Source organism: Lithobates pipiens, unplaced genomic scaffold, assembly GCF_037356315.1.
Source record: "Lithobates pipiens isolate NorthernLeopardFrog02 unplaced genomic scaffold, aLitPip1_a1.2 Scaffold_19, whole genome shotgun sequence".
Taxonomy (NCBI): Eukaryota; Metazoa; Chordata; class Amphibia; order Anura; family Ranidae; genus Lithobates; species Lithobates pipiens.
Genome location: NW_027507764.1, coordinates 385570333 through 385597181, shown reverse-complemented (window position 1 = coordinate 385597181; position 26849 = coordinate 385570333). Strand labels below are relative to the sequence as shown.

The window sequence follows — 26849 nt, the reverse complement described above, 5'->3', positions numbered from 1 at the left end:
AACATAATCCGATCGGAACTTTTCTGTCTGAATTTCCGACTGCGTGTACAGGGCATAAGAGTTTGTGTATGGAGTAGTGACCATTGGTTTTAGCAGTTAGTAATTTGTTAGTGAGTTTTAGTAGGGCAGTTTCAATTGAATGTTTCGCAGTTACATAGTCTGGTTGAAAAAAGACACACGTCCATCTAGTTCAGTTCAACCAATAGAAAAACACACACACAACTTCCATGTACACAATCCAATACCCACAGTTGAACCAGAGGAAGGCAAGAAACCCAAATAAAGCTTGAATCCAATTTTCTCCAGTTTGGGAAAAAAATAAAAACGTTTCCTGATTCTTCAAGAGGCAATCCAATTTTTCCTCGATAAACTATTCCTGGTATTAATACCTATAAATATAAGTATCCAGTTATATTTTGTGCATTTAGGATAGTATTCAGGCCTTTTTTTTTTTTAGAACAAACTACTGAGCTGGCCAGAATTAGTTCTTGAAAAGGTTGTTCCACATTTTCACAGCTCTTACTGTGAGGAAGCCTTCACATATTGAGATGGTTAAATCTCTGTCCCTCCAAACTTAATTGGTGCCCCCTTGTTTTTTGTGATGAACTTAAAGTAAATAACTGTACATCAAGTTCATTATATGGGCCACCTATCTATTTATACATGGTGATCTTATTCTCTCATCTCATGAGAGAATAAATTCAGTTCAGCTAATCTATGCTTTTTGCCAAGCTCCTGCATGCCTCCTTTTAGTTTAGTTCCCCCTCTTTGCACTTTATCTAGTTCCTCAATATCCTTTGTGTGAGCTGGTGCCCAAAACTGAACTGCATACTCTAGATAAATTATTTGTACAGGGGCAAAATGTTATCTCTCTCTCTGCAGTCTATGGCACTTTTAATACAAAAAAGTATTTTTCTTACTTTAGAAAATGTAGCTTGACATTGCATTTTATGATTAGGTCTATGATTTACTAGAACCCAGATCCTTCTCCCCCAGTTGTGCTTCTCCTAGTATGTATGATGCATGCATGTTTTTACCCCCAAGTGCATGACTTTACATTTATCAAATTTAAACCTCATGTCCCATATAGTTGCCCAATTAAACAATGCCCTGAGGTCTGCTTGTAAGTTGGAGATATCATGTAAGAACGTTATTACATTGCATAGCTTGGTGTCTTCTACAGATACAGAAATGGTCATTTTTATCCCAAACCCTATATCATTTATAAATACCGTATTTGCCGGCATATAAGGCGACTGAGCGTATAAGACGACCCCCTATTCAAGTGAAAACATAGGTTTTGGGCAATACTCGCGGTATAAGACTACCCCCCTTCTGAGGCAACACCATTTAAAAAAAAAACAGTAGAACCATTAAAAAACACAAAGCAAGAATGCCAACTACTCATCCGCCATGCTGTGATATGTCATAAAGTAAATCAAACAATAATAAACACAAAGAGATCTATTGAATGCCACAACTCTGGAAAGTAGAATTTTTCACTAACCAAACCTATACCACTTTTGGGTTACATTCTATGGGAATTGTCCACCAAAATGCATTTAATAACCCCCCTGTCATATGTCCCAGATTTACCTGTCCCTCTTGGGTGCCTGGGACCTCAAAGGCAAACAGCAGGATGTATAGTAGTAGGATATCAGTGAATGGATTTACCCAGGGAAGTATGGTGAGCGGTGTATTATTTTAATGAATACAACGCCTGCTTGGATTGGCAGAGGCTGTAGCATCATCAGCCCTTGCCTCGCTCTCTCTCAAAGCCACTCTATGTAGCCTGCTCGGATTGGCAGAGGTTGTTACGCCAATCCAAGCAGGCTCTGTATTCATTAATAGAATACATCGCTCGGCGGGATTGGCTCAACGGCGTATACTGTTTGTAGCTGAAGCCACATACAGTATTAGCAGACATTTGGGGGCTGACATCCACTGGGCAGCATTGTATACCCGGTGTATAAGACGACCCCCGATTTTTGGGGATTTTTTTTAAGTGTAAAAGGTAGTCTTATACGCCAGAAAATACAGTGTATTAAAAAGTAAGGGCCCCAACACTGAACCTTGGTTTACACTACTAATAACATTAAACCGTTCAGAGTATGGACCAATAATTACTACTCTCTGAATACAGCCCTTTACCCAGTTTTAATCCCTTTTAATGTAGACGTTGGCCAGATGTGGGGAACCGTCACACAATTTTGCAAAATCCGAGTATACGGAGTCCACAGCCGCCCTTTTGTGTCTACATTTTTGCTTACTTCCTCATAAAAAGCAATCAGATTTGTTTGACAACTCCATTCTTTTGTGACTCTATGCTGTCTATATTGCTTTAAATATTTTTTTTCTAGCAAAAATCATCTGTGTTTTTTTTTTAACTCTCCAGTATCTTCCCAATTATAGATATTAAATTACCTGGTCTGTAGTTACTTGGTAAAGACTTTGATCCATTTCTTAAATATAGACAGCACATTGGCCTTACACCAGTGGTACTAGTCCAGTCATTAAAGATCACCAAAAAATTAGAAACAATGGCTGTGAAAAAACAGAACTTAAATCTTTTAGTACATGTGAGTGTATGCCATTTGGCCCAGTCCAGCTGCTTTATAAACGTTCTGTCAAAATAATTCTGGACCATATTACTGGTTCATATGGGGCTATGCCAATACTATCCCCATAATGGACTTGAGCTGTCCTTTATATACACAGACCCGAAGAAAGTAATTAATACTTTTGCCTTCTTTTTGTCCAGCCACCAACTGAAAATTATTTTGTAAAGGGCCTACAAGTTCAGACTTGACCTTTTTACTCTTAACATATTTGAAGAATTTTTTGGGGTTTGTCCTACTCTTTTTTTTTTTTTCATTTTTCGTACATCACAGGACACAGAGCCACAGTATTTACTGAATGGGTTATGTAGGCACCTTTAGGTGATGGACACTGGCATACCCTAGACAGGAAGTTTAACTCCCTATATAACCCCTTCCCTTACTGGGAATACCTCAGTTTTTTTGCCAGTGTCTAAGGTATTGATCACGAGTAAAGACGTGCTATGCTGAGCCCCGCTGGAGAAATCTTTGCTGGGGCAAGCCATGCAACCTGATCCATTCAGAGTGTCTTTTCCAGGCTGAATTGTATGGTACCCGGGCCTCGTGTCCGAAGAAACGAGGCTCTGCCTGTAGCGCTTCTCTTTTTAGAGAGCTGGACCCCGGAATCCAGTGTTTGCTTTTTTTAGCCATATTTTCCTGGCAGGGTGCTTTACTGGCCCAGGAGTGTGAATTCCCCAGTAACAAGAGGCCCCGGTTCCTGAAGGTTTTTTAATGGAGCCCACCATGAGTGGCAAAGATTGGGTCTGTTTGGTTTACCACAGAACTCTGCAGCCGGATAAAGTAAGGGAGATTCCTTAGGGATTTTTCTAATTCTTGTGGGTTTTCTCCTTTAAGTAATTGGTGCTATGCCTAAAGTCGCCACCAGGGACTGTCAAGAGCATGTACCTGTTCCATGCTGGTCAGTCTTGCTCTGTGTCTCAAGTGTTGAGCTCCAGCGTGTTCGCACAGCCCACGTGCAGAGTCAGCCAGGAAGTCGGCGCTGCGCTAATCACAGACAGTGAGACCTTTCCCGATCACTGCAACCGCACATCTCACTGCCTGTGATTAGCACAGTGCCGCCTTCCTGGCGGGCTCTGCACGTGGGCTGTGCGAACACGCTGGAGCGCATCCTTAGTCGCAAGCTTCAGGTAGGGTGTGGGAAGGGGGGTTTTCTCATTTCAGGAATGCCCCCCCCACAGCTTCATTCCAGGCTATATGGGTCAGTAGGCGGTATGTCACACCACTCCCGCTGCCGTTACGGCGGCCCTCCATCCACCTGCCCTCCTCTCTCCGCTCCAGCCCCCCTCCACATACGATCCAACGGATCATAGCACCCACTCGTGCGGGAAAACTGTCTTTTTTTGAAAAAGATAGGGAGTGCGGAAGGGGGGGTGGAACATTAGTGCACCATCGGTGTGGTTCAACGCCCACAATCTGGGCTATGCATAGCTATAAAGGAGCACTTTTTGCAGGTGCACACAGCTAAAGGAGGGACATAGAGCAGATGGATGGCATGTGAGTGTGGGGGACACAGGCATTCCCAGGCACGTTTACTTAGCATCAGACTGAGCCTTGATAGCAGCGGCAGTTGCTGAACTATTTTGCTCAGCAGTGGGTGCATTTCTGGTAGTACCTCTGCATTTGTGCTTGGCACTATGGGAAGAAGGGGAGGTACAAATACCCCCAAAAATAGGGGCTCAAAGTGATCTCCCTCAGGCTCTGAGGACCCCCCTCTGAAACACCATCTCCTCCTGAAAGACCTAGGGAGACTGGTCAGAGGGAGTCATCGGGGTTAGGGGCTGCAACTGCTTCTGGTATTTCAGCCCCTGTATATATTACTCAGGAGGTTTTTTCCTCAGCCATGAGTGGATTGGAGGAAAAATTAGTGGCTTAATCGCATCTTCACAAAGTGGAAGAAAATTAGGTCCCCTTCTACCACCCAGGACCCTCAAACAGAGGAACTCTGGGGAAGGGGAGATGAATCCCGCTCAGGGGACCGGTAAGAGATTGATGACTCCTCTTTTGAGGAATCAAGTTGGTAAGGACCCTCTTTAGCTTCACAGGCTGAGAAATTTCTGGTGCATTCTCTTACTGAAATGGTCCTCTCCACATTTAAGTTACCCGTAACTGAGTCGGTTGAAAAGCCTAACTGAGTCGGTTGAAGCTCTTTGGGTTCACTGAAGCCTCCTCAAGCTGTGCATGCTTTTCCTGTTGAGCATTTTTTCCCTCCTAAAAAGTTTTTAACACTTTATCCTGTGGAGGATAAATTTACAAATGTGGGGAATACCAGCAATTGATGCTGCTATATCCTCTGTAAATAAACGTTTGACTTGTCCTGTTGACAATGCTCAAATGCTTAGGGATCCAACCGATAAAAAAGGGACACAATCAGAGATTATATCCTCCAGACCGCTCGCCTTACTCTTGGGTTGGTGCATATGTGTAGAATCTTATGGTTGAAAAATGTGTCAGCCGAAGCGCCATGCAAAAAGCCCCTGGCTGGTTTTCCCTTTAGTGATGTAAGGCTGTTTGGGGATGATTTGGACTATTATATCCAAAAGATTTCAAGTGGGAAAAGTACCCTTTTGTCAGTTAAGAAAAGGAGTAAACATCCCTCATTTAAACGGGCTCTTTCTCCATTGCCAGGGGCATCAGTCTCCAGGCAGTCACGGCAGCCTCCACCATCAGGTTCAAGAGGTAAAACTCAGAGTCAACCCCAGGGACAAAAGAAGTCCTGAGGGAGGAAATCTACAAGACAGAATGCTAAAGCCTGCCTCCTAATGAAGGGGCGCCCCCCGCTCGTTCAAATGGGGGGGGGGGACTGCTACAGTTCTCAAAGATCTGGCGAGAGGATTTTGAGGACAGATTGGTGGTCTCCACAATAACTCTAGGTTACAAACTAGAGTTTCGAGAATTCCCATCTCCTCATTTGCTCAGATCAAATGTCCCCAAAGACCCAGAGAAAAAGTCTGTCCTTCAAGCGTTAGACCGACTTTTGTTGCAAAAAGTGATATGGTGGCCTTTTCACGGTGCCAAAACCAAATGGAGATGTCAGACCCATTCTAGATCTCAAAGATCTAAACCTGTTCCTAAAAATTAGATCTTTTCACATGGAATCAATCCGATTGGTAGTCTCCATCCTACAAGGAGGAGAACTTCTGGAATCAATCCACATCAAGGATGCATACTTGCATGTACCTATTTTCCCTGCTCATCAGTCTAGCTACTGCACCTCAGGTGTTTACAAAGGTCCTGGCCCCTCCTCTGGCCAGATTAAGGGCCTAGGGTATAATGATTATAGCTTACCTAGACTACCTTAATAGACTGGTTGGTAGCCTGCTTAGACCAAAGCTTGGTCACCATGGTCAGGTTGGGTCCTCAACCTAGAGGAGTCTTCTATAAAACCAGTAAGAAGACTAGAGTACTTGGTTCTGGTTATAGATACAACCCAGAAGAGGGTGTTTTTACCCCAGGCAAAAACCAGCGCCATAAAAGAGCTGACTCAGGGAGTCAGAGCGCAGAAGGGTCCTTCTATTCGCCTTTGTATGAGGTTGTTGGGAAAGATGATGGCTTCATTCGAAGCAGTTCCCTATGCTCAATTTCATTCAAGACTGCTGCAAAACAGTATCCTGTCTGCCTGTAGCAAGAAAGTCCAGGCGCTAGATTTTCCGATGCGTTTGTCACCATTAGTGCGTCAGAGCCTCAGTTGGTGGTTGATACCCGAGAATCTGCGGAAAGGGAAATCGTTACCAGTTACCTGGGAGATGGTAACAACCGATGCCAGCCTTTCGGGTTGGGGAGCAGTTCTGGAAGAGATGAATGTCCAAAGAAAATGGTCCAAAACCAAGAGGATCTTACCCATCAACATTCTAAATATTCGGGCCGCGTACCTAGCCCTAAAGGCCTGGACATGCAGGTTGCAGGGTTGTCCTGTCAGGATCAAATCCGACAATGCCACAGCAGTGGCTTATTTCAATCACCAAGGGGGCACCAGGAGTCGTGCAGCTCAGGGAGAAATAAACCAGATCTTAACCTGGGCAGAAAAGCATGTGCCCATATCGGCAATCTTCATTCCAGAGGTAGAAAACTGCTGGCAGGCGGACTACTTAAGTCGCCAGCAGTTGTTCCCAGGGCAATAGTCTCTTCACCCGACATCTTCCTGACTATATTGCAAAGATGGGGGATCCCGGGCATAGGTCTGTTTGCATCCAGATTCAACAACAAGATCGACAACTTTGTGTCAAGAACAAGAGATCCACTTGCATGCAGGACAGATGTGTTGGTGACCCCGTGGGATCAGTCCTTACTGATTTATGCATTCCCTCCTATTCTGCTGCTACCACAACTTTTTCTCAGGATCGAGCAGGTAAAGTCGGTGCTTCTGGTAGCCCAGAAGATCTTGGTATGCAGAAATAGTAAAGATGGAGATAGGGCCCCCAAGCACCCTACCACCATGTCCAGACCTGCTATCGCAGGTATCCGTGTTCCATTCTACCTTACAAATGCTAAATTTAATGGTTTGGCTATTGAAACTCGCATTCTGAAGAATCACGGGCTTTCAGGCTCAGTGATAGCTACCTTGATTAATGCAAGGAAGCCAGCTTCCAGAGTCATTTATTATAGAGTCTGGAAGGCATATGTTTCCTGGTGTGAATCCAGGGGTTGGCATCCCAGGAAGTATGCCATAGGTATAATCCTTGCTTTTCTGTAAATGGGGTTAGAGATGAAGCTGGCCTTGAGTACTATCAAGGGCCAGGTCTTGGCCTTATCGCTATTGTTTCAACGTCTGCTTGCTTCACATTCTTTGGTCCGAAGCTTTATACATGGGATAACGCAGCTTAATCCTCCGCTTAGAGCACCCCTGAACCCTTGGGACTTGAATTTAGTTATTTCGGCATTACAGAAACAGTGTCAGGTCACCTTGAGGCCAGGTGACAGATGCACCCCGTAGGGATTAGGAGTGCACCGCAAGGTTGTGGACCCTACGGCTGACTGCTGCGGACGGGGGTCAAGGTGATAGGAAGGCAGGGCTGCCAGAACACCAAGATGGATCCCATCGGGGTTAGAGCGTAAGATTCCCTGGGGCGCGGAGTCTAAGCCAGCAGGTGTTCACCAGAGCCTCAAGTGGTGAGGATGGACTTGGCTGCAACTGGCTCCAGGTCGCGACCCCCAGGGTCCCCCAGCTTACACCCACAGTAGGCAAACAGGAGGATAGGGATGGTGAGGGACAAAGCCAAGGTCGGGGCCACAAGCAGACAGGAAAAGTCGGGGACACGCCAAAAGGTTACGATCACAGGCAAACAGGGATAGTCAAGGACACGCCAAAGTCGGTAACGGAAAACAATAGAAGAGCACACGGCAGGTAACAGGAAGCTAACACACAAAGGTTGATCAGCAGGGTTGGCTAGCAGTGCACAGGTTAATATAGTGTTCTCTGATAGGAGCTAGGGTGGAGCCATGCCAGAGGATGGATTATAAAAGCAGTCAGGTGAGGGTCGGCTGGTCTCTAGAAATGAACACATGGAGACGGGTAAGCAGACGAATTCTATTGCATAACCATGACAAACAGCCTTTTGAGCCGATACAATATATTCCCTTGGTCCTTTTGACAAGGAACTTCGTTTTTCTGGTAGCCATTTCCTCTGCAAGAAGGGTATCAGAATTGGCAGCTCTTTATTGTAAAGAGCCATATTTAATCATTCACAAGGATAGAGTTGTATTGCATCCTCATCCTAGCTTTCTACCAAAGGTGGTTTTAGATTTTCATCTAAACCAGGATATATTGTATAGCCTTCATTTTTTCCGGAATCCTATTGTAGCGAAGAAATGTCACTACATTCCTTGGATATAGTGAGAGCGGTCAAAACCTATTTGGAGGCGACTGCTCAGGTTCGGAAGATGGATGCTATGTTTGTGTTGCCTGAAGGTCTAGAAAAGGACAGTCAGCGTCAAAATCTACTATTGCTAAGTGGATTCAGCAAATAATTATTCAAGCTTATGGTTTGAAGAGGAAAGTTCTACCTTTTCAAGTCAAAGCACACTCCACCAGGGCTGTTAGTGCTACATGGGCAGTGCATCACCAGGCCTCCATGGCTCAAATCTGCAAGGCCGCAACTTGGTCTTCGGTCCATACATTCACCAGATTCTACTATAGCAGTATAGGTACTCAAGTCTGATTGCACCCTCCTTTTTTTGTGTCCCCCCTCCCCTCAGATAGCATTGCTCTGGGACATCCCGTTCAGTAAATACTGTGGCCCTGTGTCCCGTGATGTACGAAAAAGAAAATAGGATTTTTATAACCGCTTACCTGTAAAATCACTTTCTTCGAGTATATCACGGGGTACAGAGGTCCCTCCCCTCTTCTAATACACGTATATTGCTTTGCTACAAAACTGAAGTACTCCCAGTAAGGGGAGGGGTTATATAGGGAGTTAAACTTCCTGTTTAGAGTGTGCCAGTGTCCATCACCTAAAGGTGCCTATATAACCCATTCAGTAAATACTGTGGCTCTGTGTCCCATGATGTTCTCGAAGAAAATGATTTTACAGGTAAGCTCTTAAAAAAATATCCTATTTTTAACCTGTCATTTGTTTTCAATTTTTGCAGCCTTGATTTCCTTTTGACATATTGTGTTATATTCTTTGTAACTTTTAAATGAGTTTTGAAGGTGATAGCCAGACTTTGAGGGTCAAGGAGGTTGCTATCAGTTCGGTATCAACTTGTACTGTTGTGGACAAGACATTTAAGAAGTTTGAAGGCGTACAGGAGCAGAGAGATGGGTCTTAAGTGGGGGTCCAGTGAGGATTTAGTAAGTATGAGGTAACCAGTATATGTTGCAGAGTGGATGGAAAGGTGACAGCGGACAGATGGAACCTGGTTCTGCATGAAAAAAAAAAAATCATTATGGATAGAGTAAGGTAGGGTTATAACTCCTGTTGGTTTATTTTATGCCACTTGTGCCCCATTGGAGACCTTCACTTCCTGTCCAATAGCCAAAAACAGGAAGTGAGAGGAAGTCCCTGCAAATAATGGAATCCCTTGAGGACCTCCAGGTCACCAGAATTTGTGTCCCCATTGGAAGACATCCCTTCTATTACTTTACTTGGGATTTTCTGTTACTTTCACTTTCAAAACTATTGATAAAAAAGACAAATAGAGAGGACGGATCTCCCTAATGGAGGTGCAGGCAGCGATAAAAACTGACAGATGTTCTAATACATCTCCAAGGGTAGCTAAGTAGAGAAGTCATCAAGAAAGCATGATACTGGTCTGAGAAGTTAATAAATCACTGCAATCCTGGACTGGAAAAAAAACGGATATACATTGTGCTTTAAAAAGGCAGGAAGACAATGAGGGAGGTATGGGAAGAACCTGGAAGGTGCTTTTTGGGGAAAGACATCATCGAGCTCCAACTACTTTTCATTCACTGGGTCTGGAGGAGTCCAGTGGAGGACATCATAGGAGAGGGTAACTGTGAGTCAGAAGCTTGAAGCCGGGTTTCAATCACAAGAGAGGAGGTCATTTCCAGAGCCAAGTTTGTTAGAGACTGAGTGGACATTCCTGAGGACACATAAGAAGGGGGGGCCGACTTGTGGAAGCAGGGGAATTGAATTAGGGGTTTGAGGATGATGGCTGCTACCATTGAAAGGAGGGTGCCGGTTCTGGGGGTGCGAGTTAGATGATGGAAGGCCAGGGTTTGGGGCAATAGAAGTTAGGGTTCAACCTCAGAGGAAATTCTGGATGAGTCGAAGGAAGCTGAAGGAGCAGTGAAGGAGACTGCGACAGAGTTGGCCATACCACTATCCTGTTTTGGATATCCACCAAAGCGCTTTTAGCCCAGGTTCACACTGTTACGAGTTAAAAATCTTGCTAAACTCGCGTGATTTCAAACCGGCAATTTAGTCCGACTTTGGGTGCTATTTGACAGACATCTGTGCAGGTTCATGCACAGATGTCTATTCAAATCGCCCCATTCCCCCCCACCGCCCCTGAAAGTTGCCAAAAGTAGTACAGGAACTACTTTTGGGAATCGGTGCGGCGCTGCACCAATTCGGATGGTGCCATTACCGGAAATATCTGCCGATTTAGCATGCGATTTGACATGTCGGCCCAATGTGAACGTGGCTTAGACCCACTTAATACATGGGTCTAACAATCTGGTGAGTTGTAGCCTGAGAAGGGGTCATGGCGCGGAGGCACAGAGGAGCATTGTTTGATACAGCACTTGCATGAAATGTGTGGAGCACATTAAATAGGAATTTCAAGCACATTAAGTACTTATTTAGGACACTTACAGACTCTTATGTTTAATTGCACTTTAATACTGGTGGCACTATACTGGTATTTCACCAATTGTTTGCACAATTTTTGTTAATAATGTAATGTTTATGGACAGATAATGAAAACCTAGTGCTCATTCATTTTGTAAATCTGAGTTGTGTGTAACAGCCAATATAATGGACCACTGCTGTCTCCAGGTTACGGGTATATCAGACAAAAGGAAAGTAATATGACCACCTGATAAGCACTTAAAAACAATAATTGTATGGTGCTTAGAATTTAATGTTACAAATGAATATCTTATAATTATATTTAACTTCTTGCTTTTAAACAGGAGAGAAACCATTTAAATGTGATGAATGCAATTTTGCTTCTGCAACGCAATCCCACTTAACGCGACACAAGCGAGTGCATACTGGAGAAAAGCCATACATGTGTCCTTGGTGTGATTACAGGTAACTACATTTATTGCTACCAGCTTCAGGAGATTAAGTGATTGTAGTGTTTGTCTATGTTGCTCACAATAGTATATTTTTTCCTCAGTAAATAATTTATAACAGGATATGACCAACTAGTGCTAGTGAATAGTTGTGGTGTTCATCGTTGTAAACAGTGGCGTAGTTAGCACATCTGGCACCTGGAGCTGGTATGTTTTTGCACCCCCCCCCCCCCAAGAAAAAATGGTATGTGGCAGTATAGCGGCGCCACTCCAAAACTGTGGGTGTGGTCAGATTGCATCAACAGTGGGAGGGGCATAAAGGGCCATATGCTTTAATGACTGTGCCACAAGCGAGTATGTAGCAGACAGTACAAACCTCAGTATACTTATTTTATTAAAATAAAACGGGCCCCCTGCACCCCCCCCCCCCCAGTTTCAGCCCTGGTTTTAAATGTTACTGTACTAAAGTATTGTTGCACCTAAAAGTCATTTAAAAGTCATAGTTTAAATAAGGCTTTTTTCCTATATGCTCTATTAGTGAGAAATGTGTAGCAAAAATATTGTTTGACCATGAAGGGGCTTGACAGCTGAATTTTGATTGCACGCAACTTATTTGAAAGAAAGCAGTGGGCATTTATTGTTATATCTTTGCACCTGTATTTATACTTAATACAGTTTATATGATTACATTAAAAACAGTATCCGTTACTCTCAAAACTTTCTGTATGGTACTTGCAGAATAGACCTAAACATGTATAGGTGTTTGTATTGCTATCCCAGTGATGTAAAGGAGGCCTACCTTATAGCAGGGCAGGTGGGCTAATATAACTATATCTTTTGCTCCCTCTTGAGATCTGTCTGTGGGTAACTAAGTTTACATCTTTCATTGAGAAGTGCTCTGCTTCATGACACATGGTATTTAGCATTACTGAAACTGCATACTAAATCATATAAAACAGACACATACTAAGGTAGCCTGTATATATTATTTTGTTGAATGAATATCCTATTTTAGATTTCTAATATACAAAACTAATCTATTCATTTCAAATAATCATGATACTTGTTAGAGCTATACCTTTCTCAACTGCGCACTTGAAATACTGTGTTAAAAGCCAACCTTGCTTTTTGTTTCTTGTAAATTGAGGGCCTTACTAAACAACTAACCAGTTGGTATCTGGTAAGGTAAGACCTTTATACTACAAAATTGTTGGTGAGTCTAAGAGATTGTACAATCCTAATGTAGTGTGTATGGCCACCTTAAATTCCTTTTCACATGGGCTGTCTGATTAGGTCCACCTGTCAGATTTCAGGCAGACCTGATCGGACTATCCAGTTTCCTCTATGGACACATGTCCACTGACACCCGCCGCTATCCGATCCTGTCCGCCAAAAACAGCCGGATGGTGGTCCTTTTCCCCATCCATCTCTCACAGGGATATGCAATTACTGGACCTCCAGCTGTTGCAGAACTACAACTCCCATGAGGCATAGCAAGACTCTGACAGCCACAAGCATGATACCCAGAGGCATGATGGGAATTGTAGTTTTGCAACAGCTGGAGGTCCGCTAATTGCATATCCCTGATCTATCAGATCAGATGGAAACAGACAGGCGGTCTGTTTCCATTCTCATTGCCCCATAGAGGTGTGTCCATTCCGCACAATGGAGTGGACATGACCTGTCATCTGCCTGCTCATCAGGGATCAGCGGAGAGATCCCCTGCTGAGCAAGCAGATTTCGCTAAGGGGAAGCACCCTTGTCAAAGGGGCCTTAGTTTGGCCTGCTTATATCTTTTACTTTCTTTTTGACCGTTTTTCATCAGTCACTAACTAATATGCTCCACATGACAGTGGGTGGGTGGGATGTTTGACATTTATCGTGACCCACCTTGACATTTTTTAACTCCAAGGAACCCAACTACACACAGAAAGGTCTACCCAGTAACAAACCAATGATATTTTCAGAAACTTGTGCATGTTATCAAACCCGGGGATAGGATGAGTTGGGCACGTCAAAACCAAACATATTCTTAAAAAGGTAAAAGATTTACATTTGCTAATTTAATAATTTAATGTACAGATTTTGACCATTTCTATAGAACAGCCATTATAAAAATTATATTAAATGCACATTTCTCCTTTTAATTATGTTTTTCACAGTTTATATTATACCAATGAATTGTAGTGTGAATAGTAATATTATGTCTAGTTTTCTTTCTCTTATTTTTTCTAGTGGAAAGTAAATACTTGGTTAACAAACCACATTTTGTTGAGCTTTTATATTAGCCATGCTTCAGGTTTGTGTGTTCATGTTGGCATATAAAAAAAAACCTTATTCAATTTGCATATAAATATTTATGACATTTCATCCATTCAGGATATGTGTATAAAGTATGTGGGCTTACTTTACAACTGCCTGTAGCCTTTTTCCTTACACTTGACTGCAGTCGTAAATATCTTGCACATTAAAAATCATGATCATTCGCCAAATCATTTATTACTGTTCAGAGAAGACCTAAGTGATATGATCACATCCTGATTGGCTGAATCACAAGCTCTAGAGAATCTGCACCTTTCAGCAAACCTAAATTAAGGTTATTATTTGAGTCTTGTGCCACAATTAAATTTAGGCGAGTTGTTTGCTTAAAGGAAAAGCATGCAATATTCTATAAAATACTGCATGTGTTCACAGGATAAATTATTATTTTTTCCAAACTGCTAAGGGTTCTGTAGACTATTGTATAAATTTAAAAATAGAGCCAACACTTTTAGCGTCGTATAGATATCCACAGAATTTATTTATCTTAACTATACAGTACTTTCCAATATTGATGAATAAATGTATATTTTCCAATAAAACTATGTAGTAAAAGGTGCAGTGTAAATTCATATATACTTTTTATGTGATAAATATTTATAGCTACCTGTCTGTTGGAGCTGAGGCCCATGAGCAAAAAGTCAGTCATTCATGTTGAATCTAAGGCTTGGCCATACATTATACAATTTTCTTATTCGATTTCCTTTAGATTTACCTTCAACTATGTAGTGCCAGGGCCTGCCTGATTGCATACAAATTGAAAGTGTTTAGATTTGACCTCATATTATATGGTTTTGGTAAATCTAAAAGAAAATTGTACAAGAAAAGTGTATAATGTATGTTTAATCTTCATTGTTCTCTCCAAAGAAGGGAGATGGGATGACACCAGAAACATCTGCTTAGCGTATAGATATGCATGCTCAAACAATCTGTGTGTGCATGTACTGTCTATACTGAAAAAAAATGCTCTCTGAGAAAAACTAAAATAATAAGGGGCTGTTTTCTGGCACAAGAACAAATATGGGGCAATTTGAAGGAAATTTTAATATCCATCAGGAGCCCTAAAAAACAAGTTCTCCAAAATCATTTGATTTTTGCTGAAATTTTGAGAAACTAAACTCATCCCTAGTTTTAGTCTGAACACAACATGCATGGGTAGTCGGGGTACAGTTCGTAACCTAACTTTTTAGACTGCTGTGTTCAGAGGAACACTGTGGTGACTGCAGCTCAAGTCTGGCCCCAACACCTGTATGGGCTGTGAAACTCCAACTCCACATTCCACTTAGAAACTTGTTTCTGATAAATATGTTAATGAGTTTTAATCTCTTTATAAGCAACAATCATTACTGTGACGGTGGAAAAAAAGGTACAATCGCTTCAAGATTGGTAGATTAGTATAGGTTAATACAGAGATATTCTTTTATCTGCATTTTCTTTATCATGTTGTTCAATATTTTTCTGTGTATATTTAATAAATGTATTAAGTTCTGTTATCTATAGAGCAGTAGCAATATCAAATTATGTAAAAAATGCTTTTAAAGGTTGCTTTGGTTTACATAGCTAGCAAGCTCTTTTCATTCTGTATTTTTTTTCCTCTTTTGTCTTAACAATGTCAACTTTTTTTTTCACCTGTTCCCTTCCATCTGTCATTTCTCCTGCACAACTCCAGGACCTTGTCTGTCAGTGATATTCTAAGAAATATATAACATGTGCAGTAATGACAGACTGGAGTGTTTGTCTCAGTTCAACATACTGATCAAACCTCATGAGAACTTGGATGGTCCTTGATTAGGAATAACGCAGCACAGTTTAATATGCTGTATTCCCATAGCAAAGCTACTTAAATAGTACGGATGTCTCCCATTTATTTTAGCTAGATACTTCACTAAATCAATTGGGTGGAGATTTACTAGGACTGGAGAGTGCAAAATCTGGTGCAGTTCAGCTTGGATATAAATCCGCTTTCGTGATTTGCCTTTGAAGAAGATGGCTGCTTAAACCTCGGCTCTGTCAGACAATAGCCAAAACTTATATAAAGTGAAGGTAGTGCTGCGCTATGAACCTAAATACTGTGTGTAATAAAGTGCTGAATATGGTTGAAAAAGGTAATGTTCAAAGGTCAATATATATCCAGTCCTAGGCAGTATAAAAACGTGTCGCATGCCCTGCAATTTCTTCGGATAAAACAATAAAAGTGTATCACACTCAAAATATTCTTCGTAGAACAGTGTTAGGAAATATATCCATATGGTGTGCACATGAAGTGAAAAAACGTTGCTCAAAAAGAAGGTGCACTACTATTGCAATAAATTCTGAAGGAATAGGTAAAATCCAAAAAGGCATATAAAAGCATACAAAAAGTTTCCTACATATAGGTATATGCTGCAAATGTTCTTATAGGTGAAAGCAAAAAGATAAGTAGTGTCCATATAAGGTGCAAGGTAGATAAGTGGCTGTATATTAGCAGTGTCAGTATAAAATGACAAAGTGCTGGTGCTGGTGACAATCCTCTGGCATAAAGTGCCAATGATAGGTGACTTCCTGGTTCCTGTGCAGAGTAATGTATAGATGTACCCTTACCTTACCTCTGTAAGATAACAGCATGTGGGTATATCTCAATGTGTTTCTTGGCAGCCTCCCAGTATGGCGTATCTGCATCCACCGATGTGTGTCTCTAGTCTGTCCCTATTGTCTCTGGTGTGTCCGCATCCAATGAACCTCGCAATGGGGCATGGGGGGATGTAAAAAGGGATGCACAGGACAACGGGACTCATTACTTTTACCTGTTAACCCATACCCTGCGGATTCCCCTCTACATTGTCCCTCTTCCCCCCTTCTTTCCCCCCTCCCTGTTCTGATCTCCCCTCCCTCCCCTTTTTTTTATGTTATTTTTTCCCCTCCCCTCTTTCCCTCTCTCTCTTTCACTCTCTCTTCCGTCTTTTTGAATATCTTCTTTCTTACTTTTTCCCGTTTTCGTTTTCGAACTTGGGCTCCTGCTATCATTAATGCACCAGACGAAGCAGGGTAGCTGAATAGTTATATAGCTATACAGAACAATGGTTAAAATTACCAATGTGCCAAATGGAGTTTAGGCTCATATGACTCCCTGATTGCTGTGCATCCTGTTTCTATCTCTGGTACAGGAGATTACCGGAAAGGACTTTTGTTATTCACAACATTTATGTTTCTATGTACGATGTACACAATGTTTAAATTGTAAACATTTACCTGTGCTTGATTTCAATAAAATTTATGTAAAAAAAAAGGGGGGGATGCACAATATTGTAGTATTTCCAAATGTTTGACAAAACAGTAAAAGTAAAATCAAGGTACTCACAATAAGAAGTATCAAACAGGCATATAACAAACAAGCTGTGAGCTCGCCCACGTCACTTCCAGTGCCTTGTGTTCCTGCTTGTGTTCATCACTGTCACATGACTTCATCACTGTCACATGACTTCATCAGACAAAACTTGGCCTAACTGAGGAATACTGCAACAAAACAACCACACACAATGGGGGCATCATCCTGTGGAAACTCTGCAATCAGATACCACCCTCCAAGAGACCTTAGTGGGCACATTAGCTAAAACATCCCAGAGATATTCCAGACACAGGTGGCCAACATGGCGGTGCCGCCTTCGGGCCCGGCTCTCACGTTGCACCTCAATGAGATCAGCCTCACTGCCACTATGCTGACTTCTGCGTCTGCTGCGGGGAACATGCCATCAAGGCCAATAGCCGAGCCTCCACGAGCTCCGCACAATTATGGATGACATAAAGGGCACTCTGTCCGTGGCTATTACTGCCCTAAGCCATGAAATTAAATCAATAGCAGGCAGAGTGCACAAAGTGGAACACACTGCTGCACATCACCATACAGCAATTTGGAAGATCCATCACACTGTAGGCACATGCACCCTGCAGCTCTGAGACCTTCAGCGGCATGTCGAGGACCTGGGCAACCAAGGGAGACGACACAACTTGATGTTGAGAGACCTGCCTGAGACAGTCGTACTTGAACAGATTCTCCCCACGTTAAAGGCCTATTCAACCACCTCCTCGACAAGCCCCTACAGACACCCATCAACATGGAGCGCATACATAGGGCCCTTCGACCACGAGGCAGAAAACACAGACCCACTGCCGGATATCATATGCTGCCTGACTGATTTCAAGCCTAAGGAAGATATCCTTCGGTAAGCCCGCAACAGAACACAACTGTCTCACGAAGGGCACGAAGTGCACATCTTCCAGGATCTCTCGGTCATCATTCTCAAACACCTGCATCCCCTCCTGGATGTCCTCCGGACCAAGGGAATCAACTACCAGTGGAAGTTCCCGTTTAAGCTACCCACCAAGGCCGTACAGCCATACTGAGGGTCCCAGAAGAATTGGACTCCTTCTGCCAAGCACTTGACATCCCAACTGTCGAAGTTCCCAATTGGTATGCAGACTTCAGCACCCCAACAACATGTGGCCTTCAGTATGCCTGCAACAACATGTGGCCAGGGAAGAGTCAATGAAAGCACAGGAGGTGCGCTACCGGAGACACCGCTCACCTTCACGCACAAGACTGATCCCAGCCCTGATGGCTCAATGCCAGCAACCGAGCCCCACAAAAGCTCCACTGCCTCGCAGACTACTAAAACTGGCCCCCACTGTATGCACCCAGGACAGATAATTATGCATTACTTCTTTTTCCCCTTTCTCAACTTGTCACCCTGATAAGCCTAGAAGCTGCAAAACTTATGGCTACAGTCTTTACTGCTGAAATGGGACAAATTTCCCCCTACAACCTCTTCCAATGCAGCACGCCATACAGAGCTGCAACAGCAGCAGGTTGGCACCAGCTCCCAGCATAGCTCCCACTTCGCTACCTCACACCACTTATACCACGCATGCTCTATTCGCCCCCCTCTCCCCCCCCCACACATGAAGCATCTTAGCCTTCCCAGGATTCAGTCTTCCACCTCCACCTGCCCTCAAATCCTACCAGGACTATCCATATCTAACATTGGTTAGGTTTGCAGCATTTATTAGGGATAGCACCACTAAACATCCCCACCCGAAGTGACCACCAGCTTCACCCTCTGAGAACATGCCAGACTCAGCCACAGTAGCCTATAAGTAGGTAACTATTTTACTCAATAGGACACAACAGCTTGAAGCCCCAAATAACCCACAGTTATCAGCGGACTTACCTCCTCCCATGGGAGGATGGCTTCTCTAGCTAGCTCATGCACTTCAAAATATACTTTCTAATATGCAGTAATCATTATGTTCTACAGAAAGGATAGGCAATCTGACAGCCATCTTCAGACAAGCTCCCCTTTAGATAATATACTGCTGCAGCCCTACACACTGAGGCGGCAATAATAAGTAAAGCTATTATCTGTTAAAATGATTCTTAGAAATATAACGTCTGCCTCATATACACCCACCATAGCTATGTAATGTGGTCATACATGTTCTTCATCTATAAATGCATGTCGCTCTCAGTGCCTAATGCTGGTAACCAAATATATTGCTCTGAATTTGGGCTACAACTAAATTACACCCCAAGGTATATTACCTGGCTGTAGCTTGAATCCTAGCTCACACTCCCCTGATGTGCCACCTACTGCCATTGGCATCCACACAATCTTTTTCCAGCAATAACTGCGACTACCAGCCAAATACTAGCAAAATGCATTTCAGAGAAGTAACCCCTACCTACCCAATAGACGCTTTTAGATTGTGATATGACACTGTCTTATTTAATGTACAAAATCTAGATATCAACACCAGCAAACAACCACTTAATGTAAAAATGATATACTCTGAACCCTCCGGCAAGACAAATGGATACTTTCAAGGGCATTCTGAGAGAGCCACGCTATATGGCACCATATGGTCAGAACATCGGCTAACCAACACCCCCCAGCAGGGGATATGCCACAATGGGGCGATCAGCTGTACTTGTCCACCTATTACATTACAAATAGGTGCCCTGGCCATACCTCACACTCTCCAAACTCCCTAGACTACCCAGTTACAGTAGTTCACCTATCGATCATTCCTTCCAGCAAAGGACGGAACCTACTCTATACCACCTCCCTCATACTGATTTAAGGATCGCCACAATCCTACAACTACACACCAACCTGCCAACAACCAAACTTCTATGCTATGAACTCTCCCCGGCTATGTTCTGACAATGCAAACCATAAAAGCTATAGGCTTCACCAGGGTACTCTCTAATTCTCACTGGTTATCCTGTTAATGTGTTCACGTATTTCCCTGTTTGTTTTAATCATGGTATTATCGTACTGGGTTGCAAAAAGATATTAGTTAACACAGGCATTTTCCCTGTCTCGTTTTTTTTTTTTTTTTTAGGTTTTTGATTGTGTTTTAGTAACTATCAGCTCAATATCCTCAGTCTAGAGAAAACTATTTCAAAATAGACACAAGGTCCTCATCTTCACACAAACAGTCACATTATCCAACCTCTGAGAATATAACCCCCATGAAAACAATCTCTCCACAACATTTCCACCAATCACACATTTATCCCTAAACCCGCTATCACGACACATCTACATAAAACCCCTCAGAGCAACCTCTTCCTCACCCACTTACAGAACTGCCCAATATGGCTAACGATCTGATGGAGTACTAAAATCGCATAAAAAATGCTGTGCTATCAAAGGTATAAGCATAAAGCCTCTGAACTGCTAAAAATATATCCTCTACACCGTGGTAATAATAATGAATAATATCTAAAATAACAAGTGCTTAATAGCCAAATAATAAAGTGCCTATGTGCATCATATAGTGATGAAAAATATTAAAGCAAATAAGTCCATGGAAATCTAAATAGATCCAAATACTAGAATTATAAAAAAGTGCTTAAGTGCACTGTGCAAAGTTAAAATTGATCCAATTTACAGGCGCTCCACAATCCATGTGATTCAGTATACTGTGAAAGTGGTGCGATAATCAGATGCTGTGTTCTCACTTAGGTGGCAAAACACTGCCCCTTTCAACTCACTGACACACTAGCTTACGAAGACGGCAGATTTCTCTTTCTGAAAGGGCCATACCTTGGCAGAAAGATCACCTTAGGGAATGTATGCACACCAAATAGCCGCTAAATCACCTTCTTTCACAACATAACTAAAGCACTTGCCATTTTTAAAGAAGGCACCCTCATCCTAGGGGGAGATTTCAACCTCCCCATAAACCCTCTCCAAGACACCTGTAATGGTGCATCCTCTCTCCCCTATACTGCTCTACAATCCATTAAATCACAATTATGAGACCTGTTGCGCCACGACTCATGCCGCACGGTAAACCCCAATGGCAGAGATTTCACCTTTTTTTCAGCCCCACACAATAGGTAATCCAGAATTGATTATCTACTTATCTCTCAGATCAATCTACCCTTCCTTAAAAGTACGCCCATCGACCTCACGTTCCTATCTGATCATTACCCTATTACCATGACTATCTCATTCCCAGAGGTGAACAATTGCCCAAGGTCCTGGAGATTAGACCTCTCTCTGCTAATAGACCTCTCTATTGCAGTAGAGGTTAAGCTCTGCATTAAACAATACTTTACGGAAAACAAACACACTGACACATCCCCGGTTATTACCTGGGGCATCCTAATTGCAGCAGCTGCCAGAAGAAAACGGGAGAAACAGAAACATCTCCTGGAACTTACCACTCAAATTCAAAAGCTGAAATGTGCACATAAATGCACACAAGCTTCAGACACACACTACACACCCCCGTACAAACCAGGACCAAACTTCTGGAAATACTTGGCAAACAACTAAAACGTAAATATATCCCATCTCAAAAAGTTTTTAATGAATATGACAATACAGCTAGGAGAGCTGCCTCAACGATTCACTCTCTGACAGATGCATCAGGACGTAAAATTCATCCCCTGATAAAGCCAAACATTTTGTCGATTATTACTCACAGCCCAGATCCGAATGGATTAACTGTTTGGATACTACAAGACCTACTCAGAACTCCTCATTCACACCCTGGCCCAAGAGATAGATGGCCCTCTTAATGGAAAAGAAGCTGAACTAGCACTGAAACAAATGAAGCCAGGCAAAAGCCCGGATCCGAATGGATTAACTGTGGGATACTACAAGACCTACTCAGAACTCCTCATTCCCTTCTATATCAGCTTTTAACTCCTTTGCATCACTGGCTGAACCCCCACGAGACCTGCTGACAGCCCACGTAGCAGTGATTCCGAAACCAGCGAAAGATCCGTCCCTGGTCACCAACTACAGACCAATCTCGTTACTGAACATGGACCTTAAATGGTTTGCCAAAATGCTAGTCAATTCTCCCCTTGCTTCTCCAGCTGGTCGGTCTTGACCAAGTTGGTTTCATTCCAGGTAGAGAAGCAAGAGACAACACTTTCAAGGCCATTAATATCCATTACTGGCTCACAAGTAATCACTGCCCAAGGTTTCTTCTTTCCCTCAACGCAGAGATGGCATTTGATAGAGTGGCCTGGGACTACATGGCGGAAGTACTAAAATCTATCCATCTCCCCTTCCGAATGCTAAAACCTTATACTCACACTCTACTTTAATCCCACAGCTAGGGTCCGTGTAAATGTCCACCTATCAAATGCCTTCTCCTCAAGGAACACGCTAGGGATGCCCCCTATCCCAACTGATCTTTGTCCTTACCCTTGAACCTCTACTAAGACGAATTAGAGCACACCCAGATATCAAGGGAATCCGGATAGGTCAACATACATACAAACTAGCCGGCTTTGCGAATGACAACCTTATCTTTCTTACTGCACCTTTTATGACAATCCCAAACTTGCTTAAAGACTTTAACATCTTCAAAGCTCTAACCAACCTACAAATCAACTTTTTCTAAATCCAACGCCTTAAATGTCACTCTGCCTTTAGAAACCTGATGACAATGGCAATCAAATTTCCCATTTAAGTGGAATAAACATGCAATCACGTAACTAGGTATCTAGCTACCATCCTCCCTCACAGACCTTTACGCCACTAACTACCTACTGCTAATACGCAACATAATAGGGAACCTGAAGACATGGTCCACTGGACTGTTCTCTTGGTTTGGCAGAGCCACTATCATTTAAATGAACATTCTACCCAAAATCCTATTCTTGCTACAAACTATCCCGATAAAAATTCCAACCACATTCTTTTCAACATACCAGAAAGCATGTACAGACTTCATTTGGAGCACATCACGCCCAAGATTAAGCTATTCTAGACTTACTGTCCCTAAACTCATGGGAGTGCTGCTGTTCCAAACCCCATGGATAGCCCCAAAACACACCCCTATGAGCTGCGAAAATCACCCACTCATTCACCCGATGTTAATCTCCTTCTGTGAAGCTTCCCGCAAGCATAAAATATCCTCGCTACTATGCCCCATGACTCCACTATGTCACAACCCAGACTTTTCACCAGGAACCTCCACATCCTTTCTAACAGAATCATGGCCACGCCACACCATTCATGCAGAAAATTTCTTCAATAATGGCCACCTAATACCTCAATCCAAACTAGCTATACTGATGACAAATGGCACATTTTCTTTTTGGACATACAAATCGGACACTTTCTCGACAAAACCAAACCACGACCTGACTGGTCAAGACAACGTTACCCCCTTTTGAATTGCTCTGCTTGAAAACTGAACCCCAATGTCGCTTGATTTCCTATAAATATGCTATGCTATTCACAGACCAAAACCCCAAATCAAATTGGTCCAGCCATAAATGGGAACTAGAACTATCAATTGATCTATCAGACCAAGTGGGGAAATCACACAAGAGAATGTATTCAAAATTTACCCTAGATGGTATATAACCCCCCTACAGGCTACACAAAATGTATCCTTCACTCTCCTCAAAATGTTGGAGATGCGAGGAGGAGCTGGGATCGCTTTTACATATCTGGTAGGAATGTCCAAAATTGCAACCTTTCTGGAAAGAAGTCCACCGACTAACAAACCTAAATGGGCTCCCAAGAACTGCCGTCTTTAGCACAATGGTTTAGGCGCATCCAAAAAAAAAACACGGAAATGGAAGAATTGATGCCGCAGCCGGGCGCCCACAGTTACAATGCCTGTGCCACCGAGCAGATGGGGAGACGAGCGGGGCTTCGTTCGCCCCGCTTTGCTGGACCCTGGGACAGGTAAGTGCCTGATTATTAAAAGTCAGCAGCTGCAGTATTTGTATATTTTTTTTTTTTAAGCCAACTCTGCTTTAACTACACCATACATATCTGTTAGCTCTAAACATAAATTCATCAAGCTAGTCTGTCTTGTTATAATGGGTCAATAATAGAGATGCTGAGCTACTTTTTTTCATAGGTGCTGGACACATGAACAAAAGCCTTGATGCCTGGGCAGCTGTTATGTACTTGCTTGAACTGGGATCTGTGACTCGCCAAAGTATAGTACTGTAGAAGTATGGCAGAACTGAGCATTCACTTCCACAACAAGGCTGTACTTGTATTTATATATTCCTATATTGGCAGGTTCCCTTTAAAGTGTAAGGAAACGTTGAAAAAAAAAAATAATCTTAAGTTTTCTTATCCCTCCCTTTGCATTGTGCTGCTGTAACCCACCCTCCCCCTTTCCCCCTCCCCCTTTCCCCCTCCCTTTTAGTTGTATACTTGCCAAAATCTGCTATTAAGGCCCCCAGGTTCCACTGAAATCATTGCATGTGCCCCCCATTTTAACTGCATACTTAATGAGCTGTGGTATCAAATCTCATGGTGTTCCACTGCAGTGTTTTGCACATGGCTACCCTGTCCTCATGTTTTAAATATTTTTAATTTAATTTTCCACATTTACAAAAGACGATGAAAATTTTCTTGTACATACTTTTACAAATCACTTCACATAACATTCATAATGATATTCAATATTCATATAAAAACAAGAAGAAAAGGGGTTTACATTGGGTACCCGACTGGATCGATCCTTAATATACCTCTATAGTGAGAAGAGAGAAAAAAAAAGGGGGGGGGGGGGGAGACAAGTTTTGTCCTCATTTTACTGATGCTAACGCATGTAGTAGAACCCTACAGGCTTTTATGGTACAAAGAGACTGTTTCTCTGCTCTTTAGGGAAACAATATTTCGTGTTTTAACTTCAGTACTGGACACTACCCCCTTCCTGCCCAGGTCAGCTTTCAGCGCTGTCACACTTTGAATGACAATCATGCGATACTGTACCTAAACTAAATTTTAATCTTTTTTATATATATATATATATATAGACGAGATGGAGCTTTCTTCTGGTGGTATTTTAATTTTGTTTGCTAAACACTATATTTCGAGAAAAAAAAATGTTTTCTTAGTTTCTTATTTTTTTGGGGTTTTAAATTCTGTTTATTAATTCAAAAAGACTCAACAAATAAATAAGTACAGCCATCTTCATTACATATTTACATGACACTTTACATTTAACATAGTACATTACATTCAAAATTTTACAATTACATTCCTGCGATATAATAACTAGACAAGAGAAATCTCATGCCAAGCTACGTTTTTATGCCTTTTCTTTTTCCTGTACGCTAAATTTTTACCCTCCTGCCGTCCAACTTTTACCATTTATGCCAGAATTGCACTCTGAGAGGGAGAACGGAAGACCCAGAAAGAATAAGAAGGAAGGACAGGAAAGAAAAAAGAGTGGGGGAGAGGGCATGTAATGAGGAGGGGGTGGAGGGAATCATGGGAATTAGAAGTGGGAGGGGGGAATACATCTATAAATTCCCAATCTTGTTATCTTACCTTATTATCCCATTATCCCATTGCTCTTATTATCCCAGTGCTCCTAAAGAGGAAGACAGATATATATATATATATATATATATATATATATATATATATATATATATTTATTTCTCTCTTCCTTTTCCTAAATTTAAGTTTTTTTTTTTCTTTAGACAAGATGGAGCATTCTTTTGGTGGTGTATTTTTATTTAGTGTTTTGCTAAAAACTCAATTTTGAGGAAAAAAAAAGTATTACATTACGTATTTACAACATTTTGTATCTCCTTCACTGATTTGAGATAAGTGATGAGGCTGTACTGATGAGGCACTAATATGCAGCACTGATGGGCAGTAATAGGGGGCATTGATGGGCAGCCTTTATGGGCACTGATGAGGCACTGACAGGTGGCACCAATTGGCACCACTGGTGGGCGTCACTGATGGGACTGCACCGATAATCAATGCAGAACCCTCATCAAGGGTTGTTTTGCTATAGGCCAGGCAGGAAGGGGATAGCGGCAGAACACAGAGTATGTTTTTTGACTTTGGTTTTAAGGTATTTTAGAACTCTTTTACTACTTTCTTTTTCAGACTTCTAATACAAGGTCTACATAAGCATATATCATTTTTAAATCCAAAGTTGGTAAATCTCAGCTCCAGTACATTTTTTTTTTTTTTATATATTTTTAATAGTAATTGTTTCCCTCCCATTTGCATAAATATGTGCTACTTGTAGTATTTGCCCACACCACTGTGCTGCTCCAATGATTTCCTATTTTTATTTTGCTGCCATCTCACATCCTGGATGAATGCCCGCCTCCTGTCATTGTACTTTGCTTCTTGCATGGTGCTCTAATGTACTTTCTCTCTTTTTTTGTTTTTACTTTACAATGTTTTATTGAAGATCAATAAAGTATAGTACATGTTAATCACGTATAAAGTGTACATTCGTCAATATAATAACGTTTTAAACAATCATCAGTCTGTTTTGCTAAATGAAACCATCCACAAACGTTTTTAGGAAAAGATCAGCCGTTATCATATTCAGTGTACGGGTTATTGTATGTGTAGCTGGCAGTTCTGTAAGGTAGCGATTTTGGAGGTATAATGGAGACTGACTGATTTAACTTATTTAGTAGAAGTCAGATCGAAAAGCGCATCTATATTCCTTATGTTTTAGATTAAGTGCTTCATTTGGTACATGCTGATATTGCGAAATAGTAATATGAAAAAGCCATGAGGTGGTTTAGGGTTGTCTAGATTGTATGAGGGGTGTAGGGAAAGGTATAGAAAGGGAAGGGGGTGTCAGAGCCTGGGCTCAGCCTTTCCTTCTCTGAGCTGTCTACTCAGCTGTCGGCTAATTGCCAGCTCCTATCTCTCCACAGTTACAGGTGTTGATGATATCCTGCTCGACAGCCCTGC

General features: G+C 42.2%; 1 protein-coding gene across 1 annotated transcript in view; it reads left to right on the top strand.

Moving 5' to 3' along the window:
• ZNF407 (zinc finger protein 407) overlaps positions 1 to 26849 on the top strand; it is a 762778-nt gene that overhangs the window by 513515 nt on the left and 222414 nt on the right. Inside the window, exon 8 of the mRNA XM_077492358.1 lies at positions 11212 to 11332. Within this exon, the coding sequence (XP_077348484.1) occupies positions 11212 to 11332 (121 nt within the window). The remainder of the gene's footprint in view (positions 1 to 11211; positions 11333 to 26849) is intronic.